Source organism: Trichechus manatus, unplaced genomic scaffold (assembly GCF_000243295.1).
Source record: "Trichechus manatus latirostris isolate Lorelei unplaced genomic scaffold, TriManLat1.0 scaffold00063, whole genome shotgun sequence".
Lineage (NCBI taxonomy): Eukaryota > Metazoa > Chordata > Mammalia > Sirenia > Trichechidae > Trichechus > Trichechus manatus.
The window spans coordinates 228,615-239,992 of NW_004443999.1; the positions used below are offsets into that span (position 1 = coordinate 228,615).

General features: G+C 39.9%; 1 protein-coding gene across 1 annotated transcript in view; it reads right to left on the reverse strand.

Moving 5' to 3' along the window:
• MYO5B (myosin VB) overlaps positions 1 to 11,378 on the reverse strand; it is a gene marked incomplete at its 3' end in the record, with an annotated part of 218,200 nt that overhangs the window by 192,631 nt on the left and 14,191 nt on the right. Inside the window, exons 2-3 of the mRNA XM_023733930.1 lie at positions 5,337 to 5,508; positions 2,028 to 2,172 (exon numbers count right to left, since the gene is read on the reverse strand). Of these exons, the coding sequence (XP_023589698.1) occupies positions 2,028 to 2,089 (62 nt within the window). The remainder of the gene's footprint in view (positions 1 to 2,027; positions 2,173 to 5,336; positions 5,509 to 11,378) is intronic.

Consider the following 11,378-nt stretch of genomic DNA (forward strand, 5'->3'; position numbering starts at 1 on the left):
CTTATACTTCTAATGCATGCTTATGAGCAAATATTGCTTAAGAACTTCACCAAAATTGTTTGGCTACACCTTGGAACTCAGTGGGTAAAATGAGTATAAACCTTAAAACCTTAAAGGAAGCAATTTCTGGTCCAACTTTAGCATTAAAACCCCTAAATCATCAAATTCATTATCCTAAGCAAGATAGCATCACCACCACCCAGGTTCCCATGTCCCCTTCCCTCTGATGAGTGTAAACAAGGCTCCAAATAAATGAAATAACCCACGTATAGACTAACCATAAGCCCAGCTTCAGGTATGGAAGGAAAGAATGGAAACATTCAGCATGTGGGTCTATGGCGTCAATGAACTTGGAGGCTAGAAGATTCTCAGACCTATAGTGGGACCTCAAAAAACATCTGATAAACTTCTGATATGTCTAAGTGAAAGTGACTAAATAAGCAAGGAGAAGGGACTGAAATATAGTAAAATATTAATGGAACTCATGAAAGTACAAGTGCTAGAGAGCTGTCAGAAATTTTAGCATGGTAGAACGTAATCAGAACCAAGCCACTGCCCTCCCCACTTTCTGTTTTAGAACCATAAAGAAACTGTTCTGTAAAGGGGGAAGGAAAGTCATCGTCTTCACATGAAGCAAGCTAAGACTCAGCTTAATGTATCTACCCAAGATGTAACAGCCTGTTCAGAATCCAGGCCTCCCTCATTGTGCCATACACACAGCCCTCATTCATCCTCTACTTGACCTTGGACAGTAATACACAAGTAGGGCTAGGTGCTGTGTAATGCACTAAAACTCATTCTTCTCCCCTCGTCATCTGATCCGGAACCACAAGTTCAGTTAGGAAGTGAGCAGTAATCAGTTGTCCAAGCTAAGTGACTCTTAGGAAAGCCCTGATAGCAGATTAATATAGTGTGTGGTATTTCTTATGGCATTTGAGAGGTCACAGGTTGCAATCATTTTCGTTCCCATTCTCTTCCCAGATTTAGGAGAAATAAAATGGTTATGGATCATTCTGTTTATTAGATTTCTCAGTTCTCTAATCACCGCTGATTCTGAATATAGTTACTGTGTATCTGTGATGATGCAGACATGTTATAGTCAGAAATGAAACATTGGAAATCAGTAAGAAAGCACGTAAAACAATCTTCCTTCATGGACATTTTCATTGAGCTGAAAATTATACTATGAAATCCACCGAAGTACAAACCACCTTCAACGAAATTCTCTTCCCACAAAAATCACTCACTTCTTTAATTAAATTAGCCTAACAGTCCCCTAGAAGATATGCATTCTAGAGGAGGCAAGAAGGATTTAGCTGAAAGGATCCAGTATTTTAGTGTTAACTGGGATATGTATGTAACCCCTCCCCAAAACACTGGTAAAAACTATCTTTCCCTACTTTATGCTACAACAGTTCAAGACCATCACCTAGTTCATTTTTTGATGAAACAGACTTGCACCTATTTTTCAGGGCTAGAAAAAGAAAAGCAAAAATGAGGAGATCACTTAAGCACCTAAAGAGAGCTCTACTTTCAGGCTAAAAACTCAAAACTATTATACACGACTTCCCATTTAAAATTTCTATTTCTGACCCAAATACTTGGGCTCTCAAAAAGTTGTCAAGGAGTCCTGATTATTTAAAAAAAAAAAAAAGCCTTCAGTGAGAGTATCTGTAGCCCAGCCTGGGAAAAGTGGATAGAGATGCTGTAAAATAGATTCCATTATGCCAGGAAGGGACAAAAGAGTGCCGAAAGGAAGTCAAGGAGAGATAAGATGCAAGAGATTTATTCCACTGTTCAAAAATAGAGGTCTAAGGAGCTACTCCTCTCTAAGCCTCGTTTCAGGTTCACAAAAATAAGAAAAAGACATATGGTAAGAAATAGAACCTGGGCTGGTTTAGTTCCCAAGAAGTTTCCTTAACCTTAGTCTCATCATTCCACCAGTGAGCATCAGCAGCAAAGGAAGGAAAAAACCCCTTTTCTGCCCCGACTATCTAGGAGAACTTCTACACTGAGGTTATTCATACCTGGCCATCTGCTTGTAGGCTTCTTCTGCCACAGCAAAGATGTGGGGGTCCATGTCACCCATATTTTGGCCACTGTAAGCATAGATGACATCCTGTCCATAGATTGGCAACTGTTCATATGGATTAATGGCAACGAGCACAATACCTGCAAACATACAAGGCAGTCAGATTCTGGTAGCCCAATGGTCACCTGGCATCAGCTTTTAAATGCTCCCACTTACAAACATCAAAACTAAAGAGTGAGATGGTAACAGAATGATTCTTAACCAATCAATCAAATCAAGAAGTATCCGTGTGCTTACCAGGTACGGTGTTGGGCCCTAGTGAAGAAAGAATGAGACACAGGCCAGACCTCCAAACACCCTATAGTCTGGAGTAAGAATGTGTGTGCATGCGCGCATGCCCACACACACACACACACAAATACTCAACAAAATGAGTCTGTCTTATAGATACACATAAAGTGTTGCAGGCTCAAAGAAAAAGAAAGCCAATAGATGTTAAAGAGACTTAACAATTCATCTTAGAATTACAATGTGGGAAAAGGAATATTAATTTTGTCATTTGTATATGGGTGATTTTTAATTAAGATACAAACAAGTTGTGGGCAGGGAATATCATTTACATATTTTAAGGTCAAATATTGATTCAGTCTATTACTAGCTGTGTAACTTTGGCAAATTACTTAACCTCTTATTGCTCCAGTTTCCTCAACTCTAAAATGGGGATAATAATTGCATTTTTCTGGGTTGTCCTGAGGATAAAATGATTCAATACATAGAGAGTACTCAGATCAGTGCCTTGCATAGTAAGCACTGTGTGTTTTTTAAAATTACATTGTATTATATTGTGCTATATCATATCACATCACATATTATTGTAATTTTTATTATTTCATTATTTTTCTACTTCTTGGGTCCCCAAGAGGATACAATGGAATGAATGATGGGCTCAATAAATACATGTTGATTGAAGAATCAGAAAATCCTACAGGGTTTCAGATCGTGTGTGTGTGTGTGTGTGTGTGTGCGCGCGTGTGTGTGTGTGTGTGAAGTAGGTTAATAATATTTGAGAATGTAAAAATAAAAAAATACACATTAAATCTTCAAGACAAGACAGAACTCATGTCTATTTCTTTCACATAAAACTGCATTCTGGATCTCAGAAGACCCACTGGCCGAGGTAGCCACTTCTAGTCATTTGGGGAAGAGGAGGAAAAAATGGAAAGGCTCATTGTCGAGATGGGAAATCTCCTATATTGTGTCTCCTTCTGGTGTTTTAAAGAGACTCAGGAAACCTGAAGCGTAATAAACCAGACTATTCTAAGTAGAGGGGAAAAGGCAAGGGGAGGGAAAAGACATATACAAGACCTCTTCTGGTAGAAGTTTATCTGAAAAGACAACCTAGGTTGAAAAATAAGGCCCCACACCCTGATAAATGACACTAATAAGGCTCACAGCCTTGAAAACCCTATGGAGGTCAGTTCTACTCTGACACACATGGGGTCACCATGAGTCAGAATTGACTCAGCAGCAACTAACAACAACAAATAAGGCTCACCATTGGTTCTAACTCACAAAAAAAAGACCAGACTTACTGGCCTGACAGAGACTGGAGAAACCCTGAGAGTATGGCCCCCAGACACCCTTTTAGCTCAGTAATGAAGTCATTCTTGAGGTTCACCCTTCATCCAAAGATTAGACAGGCCCATAAAACAAAACGAGACTAAAGAAGCACACCAGCCCAGGGGCAAGGACTAGAAGGCAAGAGGGGACAGGAAAGCTGCTAATACAGTCATGAAGGGAGAGTGTTGACATGTTGTGGGTTGTTAACCAATGTCATAAAACAATATGTGTACTAACTGTTTAATAAGAAGCTAGTTTGTTCTGTAAACCTTCATCTAAAGCACAATAAAAAAAATTCTAAAAAGAAATCAAATAAGGCTCACCACTTGGAGAATCACCAAGAAAATGCAGCCTCACATTTCCACTGGGTATATTAGTGAGGTCTATAAAACCCTAATTCATGCAGTATTCAATGCAAATTTTGATATATCCTGAGGTCACACATTTTCTTAAAATGTCCCAGCCCCCTTCAGAGCAGAAAGGAGTGCTTCCTTGATGATTTAAAATTCTATGGGGTGTCACTCATGGTCTGTCTGTACAGCTGCACGTGGGAGAGTTAAAGTGCATTTGGATAAATGCGTCAGGCACCAGGATCTCTCTGAGAGAGGAGTTCTTTAAAAAATGAAGCTGATGGTCATGTATCCTTTCTCCTGAAATGGTGGTAGAATTTTTTTTTTTTAATCATCTTATTGGAGGCTCTGATAATTGAAGATTTCTTTCAAATAAAATTCCCACTAACGACTGGTGTAAAAGGGCCTTTGGGAAACTCCTTCTCAAGCACTAAAATCAACATGCTGTCACAGCTCCTGAAATTTGGCAGAAAAATTCATCCTAACTTAGTAGCTAATCTACCAATTCCAAATCAAAGTGAAAATAAAAAATACAAACAACACAAAAGTGGGGAAAAAAAAAAAACAAATCCTAAGTACCTGAGGCATAACTTGTGATTATGAACAAGACCAGAACTCTGATGCGTAACCAGGACGGCTCCCACAAAGAAAGTCTCTGTCCTGACCCTGATGTGGGAGTTAGACCCCTAAACCAGATCCTAAGTGTGTGTGCCCCTGAAGTAATTAACAGTTGGAAGGTTCTTGCTTCTACCATACCACTTAATCCGCTAACAAAGAGAAATCAAAATTTGGAATTCAGAAAATTGAGAAATTTCAAGAAAAACAGAATAGAGGATTTCAATACTTTTCATTTTGAGCATTTATTGTGACATTTATTCGTTAATGTAACCAATATTCATTTTGTACCATGTTTGCACAAGGCAAGTGAGAGGCTCAGAGAGAAAGGCAGCCCTCTGAAGCAGAGAGAAAAACAAGCCATGGATAAATTTATAGGAGTATGTTGGTGGTGAGAGCAGGTGACAAGCTAGGACACAGTGATGTACTTACTTCTCTCCTACTGATTCCAAGGACTAAGGCTACATCTATCCCTCTACCTGGCGTGGCCTGTTTCTTCCCTGCTTGAGCTGTGATTAACACCAACCATCCCACAGAGATGTGGGGCGGCCTAATTAAGCAACATTCACCCACTGCAAATCTTTCAAGGGTCTCAGCAGAGGGGTACTTCTAAATGAGACAGTGAAATTAGGATTCTTAACCATTGTGTTTAATACGTAGAAGTCTAAGGATTGTAAGCACCTTCAAGCACACGCAACCTACAGATGCCCCTCACTTACCACAGTAAGTGTAGATGTGATTCGACTCCAGGAAACGGACCTTTAGATTATGCAAAACTGCAGGCTCATGCAGATAGCTAAGGGCAGTGAGGTCATTTTCTCCCACCAAAATATCCGGATTCCGTAAGAAAGGCAGCTGGTTCTTTTGGACATCAACTGGATACTCCTGGATCTAAAGGAATGTGAGTAACAGACACACAAAAGGCACAGTTATAAAGCATTTAGCCTGTATTCAATGCCCTGTCTTGTTGGCTAAACTGTTATTTTAACAATGATCACAAGTGATGAAGATAAATAACATGGTTTAAAGAAAGGCAAACTGAACAAAATACCTGTGTCGCTATAAGACACCAGACTGGGTGAAAAATGTGCTGATAACATAACCTCAGCATATCCAGTTAAAAGACGGACTGACATAAGAAATTCAGAAAGCACAACCACATTTAAACAAGTGCTCCATTCCTTTTTTATGAAAAAATACTTACTGAGTCTTTAATTCCAAAGGCAAAAGGAGCACTGTTCTTTCTCCCATCTGGGAAACTTTCCTTGACAGGCCTTAATTCAATGCTGCTATCTTCCTTTACTCTCTCCTATCAGCCAACACACTCATTTTTTCATTTGGATTGTTTTGTAACTGATGAACTGCCCTCAGGTTGCACCATTTGTACATACATTTCTCCACAACCCAATTGCAAACTTCTTCAGGGCAATACTTTTGCTTTGACCTTAAGTACAACAGAAGCCTGAGACACATGTGTGTAATCAGGAAGTATGATTATACATCTTAAAGTCAAATCTCAGATGCAAGGTTTTATCCTTGCATCATTAGCACAGAACTTGGCCTAGAGAAGCGCTCACGAATGTTCACTGACAGGATAAATTTACAAATCTGGTTACATATATAAAAACCAAAACAAACAAACAAAAAAACCCAAACCCATTGTCATCGAGTCAATTTTGACTCATAGTGACCCTGTAGGACAGAGTAGAACTGCCCTATAGGGTTTCCAAGGCTGTAATCTTTACGGGAACAGCCTGCCATGTCTTTCACCCATGGAGCAGCTAGTGGGTTTGAACTGCCAACCTTCTGGTTAACAGCCAAGCTGCTTAACCACTGCACTACCAGGGCTCCTGGTTATATACACATACGCACACAAACATATACATCCAATTTACAAACAGGTGGTGGTGGTGGTTGTTCTTGACAATAAAACAGGACACATCGTGGCTGCTGCTCATCATATTTTATCGGAGTGTTCATTTTCTCATGATCTTCATAAGAATCATCTGAAGCTCATAAAAACAGTTTCTCAAACCCAACTTCTAGAGACTATGTTTCAGGAACTCTGGGGTGGGGCCCAGAAATCTGACACTTTTAGAAATACCCCAAGTAATTATAATATACATAGCCTACAAACCATATTTTAAGAATCACTGTTCCATATAAGCCTTGTAGGAAACTCTATGAACATAGCCCCAATTTACTGGGATAACAGTCTAATTTTTAAGAGCACAGAAATATCAACATGTCATTTCCCACCCCCCACTTTTAGAGGGACTTGTACTGCCAGATGGTAAGGTATATTATAAAGCCAGCAATTAAAGCACTATGATAATGGTGCTGAAATAAGCAGATAAATGAAATGTAACAGCAGATCTGCAAATACACACAAGCACATATGGGAAATGTGTACCTGATACAGGTAAAATTGCAAATAAATGGTTAAAAAGAATTTTTCAATAAATAGTGTTAGGAAAACCAGCTGGCCATTTGTTGTTGTTGTTGTTGTTGTTGTTAGGTGCCATCAAGTTGCTTCCAACTCATAGAGACCCTACATACAACACAATGGAACACTGCCCCATCCTGTGCCATCCTCATCCTGTTATGCTTGAGCCCATTGTTGCAGCCACTGTGTCAATCCACTCGTTGAAGGACTTCCTCCTTCTCACTGACCCTCTACTTTAGCAAGCATGATGTCCTTCTCCAGGGACTGGTCCCTCCTGATAGCAGGTCCAAAGTATGCGAGACAAGTCTCACCATCCTCGTTTCTAAGGAGCACCTCAGTTGCACTTCTTCAAAGACAGATTCGTTCGTTCTTCTGGCAGTCCATGGTATATTTGGTATTCTTCGCCAACACCATAATTCAAAGGCTTCAATTCTTCTTAGGTCTTCCTTATTCATTGCCCAGCTTTTGCATGCATCTGAGGAGAATGAAAACACCATGACTTGCATCAGGCTCACCTCAGTCTTTAAAGTGACATCTTTGCTTTTTAATACTTTAAAGAAGTCTACTGCAGTAGATTTGCCCAATGCAATGCATCATTTGATTTCCTGACTGCTGCTTCCATGGGAATTGATTGTGGATCCAAGTAAAATGAAATCCTTGACAACTTCAGTCTTTTCTCTGTTTATCATGTTGTTGCTTATTGGTCCAGTTGTGAGGATTTTTGTTTTCTTTATGTTGAGGTGTAATCCATACCGAAGGCTGTAGTCATTTGGGAAAAAAAATGTTAAGCCAGAGTTCTCATCTTGCTCCATCATACCAAAACAAATTTTAGATGAAAAATGTAAAAAATGAAAAATAAAACGAATTAAGAAAATGTGGATGAATTTTAATTTTTATAAGTTTTGGAAGGAAGAACTTTTAAAGGATGGTCCAAAAGTCAGAATTATATAGAAAAATATTCATAAATCTAACTATAATATACCCCAAAAACCCACTGACATCGAGTTGATTCTGACTCATAGTAACCCTATAGGACAGAGTAGAACTGCCCCATACGGTTTCCAAGGCTGTAATCTTTACAGAAGCAGACTCCTACCTACATCTTTCTCCAGTGGAGCAGCTGGTGGATTTGAACTGCCAAACTTTTAATTAGCAGCCAAGTGCTTTAACCATTGTGCCACCAGGGCTCCTTAACTATAATATAGAAACTTTAAAACTATCATAAAACACATGATATGCAAAGTCAAATGGGAGAAGGGTGCAGAGACACTCCATTACATGATAGAATTAATAATCTTAATATCCAAAGAAATTTAAGAAATCAAAAAGAAGACCGACACCCAACAGAAATATACAGAACACAAATCACAAAATAAGACATATGGACAACCTACGCACAACTCAACTTGACCAGTAATCAAAGAGATGCAATTAACAGATTATTAGCACTAATGTTATCCATCAGCTAAACACAGATTAGGCCATTTGGGTGGCACAGTTAAGCACTTGGCTACTAATTGAAAGGTTGGAGGTTCGAGTTCACCCAGAGGTGCCTCAGAAGAAAGGCCTGGCTGGTGATCTACTTCTGAAAAGTCACAGACATTCAAAACCCTGTGGAATGCAGTTCTGCTGTGACACACATGGGGTCGCCATGAGTCTGAACTGACTTGACAGCAAATTTTTTTAAGACAAGATCTAAAGACTGTTAAGACCAGAAGTAGGAAGTGTGTGGGCAGCCAGGTATGCTGTTTGTGGAAACAGATTTGTTCAACCTTTCTGGAGAGCAGCTAACAACATGTATTCAGAATTTTTCATGAATATACTCTTCTCCCTTGTCCTCAGGAAATAATCTTACAAGTGACCAAAAATATGGAGTCACTGAAGCTATACACAGTGAAAGCAAAACATGATACAGACACGTATTTACTGTCAGGTATGTCACCGAAATATACAGTATGATTCCATTTATTTAAGATTGTGTATTAAAGTGTCTGGAATGACATTCCCACAAATGTCTATGTTAGTGGAGTTATCCTCTTTGTACACTTTCCTGTTGTCTGGTTTTTCTTTTCTATATATGTATAAAAAAACCCAAAAACCCATTGCCTTCAAGTCGATTCCAACTCATAGCAAACCTACACGACAGAACAGCACTGCCCCCATAGGAGCAGCTGGTGGATTCGAACTGCCAACCTTTTTGGTTAACAGCCAAGCTCTTAATCACTCTGCCACCAGGGCTCCATATATATATGTGTGTGTGTGTATAAATAAATAGAGGCCATTTACTCTTTGTGAAAGGCTCTTTTTATTTACCAAAACTTGCAAAAGCCAGAATCAGTGTAAGGTGGAAACCTGTCAGAGAAGGAAAACTCTAATATTTGCCACTAAAACATGCAATATGAAAGTGGTAGGACTGCACCCCGCCAAAGGCGAAAAATTTGCAAGACTTGGAAAAAAAAAGGCAACTCGACTTTGTCCCGTCTAGTTCCAGCTCTCACAGTTTTCACGGTATTAAACCTTCCCCATAGGAGAGAAGTAAACAATTAACTACCATGAAGAAGATGCAGGCAACATTTTCAAAAGGTGAGAACAAGAAGAAATGGAGGTACTGAGAGTCGGGTTTTTATTTCATGAAATTCTAGAGTTGGTAGCCTCCTTCATTTGCTGACTTAGTGGTATCACTGAAACTCTACTCAGGCCCCCCTCCACGAGCTACCTACAAAGGCTCACAGTGGAGTGTCCCCCCATGTGGCTCTCCACCCCATCTCCTCAGCAGCACAGGGAGCAGCCAATTGTAGGACCGCTCAGCTCACCTAGCCCAGCCTCTCAGTTTTCAGATCAGAAAGCCAGGACCTCAGCCCAGAGTCTTTAAATCCTGAGGCAGAAATACCAGCATTCCGTCTTTTCTCAGATGAATCTCCTCTCGCTTCTCCCTGAAGCATGTAGAAGGAAACGCATATGCAATTTTGTGAAAACACAGTCCTCAGATAAGCTAGTGGTATTGGTTACAGTAAAACTGATAAGGAGGGAAAATGCCCAGAGCAGCAGAAACCAGGTAGGAGCTGCAAGCTCAGCATCTGAAGCTAGATTCTTGGTGTGTGTACACCCAGAGGGAAGGAGGGAAGGACTTAGGAACAGATTTTTTTCTTTAACAGAAATCTGATTCTAACACTACTGCTAGTGTCGAACATTTACAGCTAAAATGGTTTCATTTGAAATCTAATAGTTTATGGCAGGGATCAGGAGCCATGAATGCATGAGCCTTTGGAGTTAAAAAGGAGGCTGAATGTTGACTCCCAGCACACCAATTAATGCTCAGTCACTTACCCAGAGTAGACCTCAGCCTCCTCCTGAAGACCAGGAGCTGAGAATCAAGAACATATGGGGGTCTCCACTGGTCCCCACCTAAATATGTAACTAGACAACAATTAAGAATGTATAGGGAGACATAGGGTAGAGGACTGGTCTATACCCACATTTTCCAACAGGGTAGCCACTAGCCACATGCAGCTACTTAAATTGACTAAAACTTAATACAATTAAAACTTCAGTGTCTTATATACACTAGCTACATTTCAAGTGTCCAAGAGCCACATGTGGCTAGTGACTACCATATCAGGCAACACGATACAGAACATTCCATTATTCCAGAATGTTCTATTTGACAGCACTAGTCTAGAATGCTCTAAACTCTGTGGGTCTATGATTCTATAATACTTAGCATGTGCTCAAACAATATTAGTGTAATTGAATGTCTGATTTATTCGTGACTTCTTTCATGTCTCCATGTTACATGGTACTGTAGCAAGAAACTATAATTATAAAAACATCTACGAATGATAGCTCCCAACAGATATGGAGCTAGTAATAATCCTATATGGTAGATACAGCAGGAGAAAGTGATTGGCTTTCTCTACCCACAGAACCAGAAGACCTAGAGAAGAGCACCAGAAAACCAAACCTGTTGCCGTCAAGTCGATTCCGACACATAGTGACCCTATAGGATGGAGTAGAATGGCCCCATAGGGTTTCCAAGGCTGTAAATCTTTATGTAAGCAGACTGCATATCTTTCTCCTGTGGAGAGGCTAGTGGGTTTGAACTACCGACCTTTTGGTTAGCAGCCAAGCACTTAACCATTGAGCCACCAGGACTTCTTAGAGAAAGAATAAGCTAGTAAAAATAGGGTCATCAGCTGGCAAGAGGTTAGTGCTGACTCATAGGAGCTACACAGGTCATACGCCAGTGGAAATGGCACTGAACTACAAGTTTAACCCTGTATTCAAGTTCTGTTCCATTTAGTACAAAGGACTAATA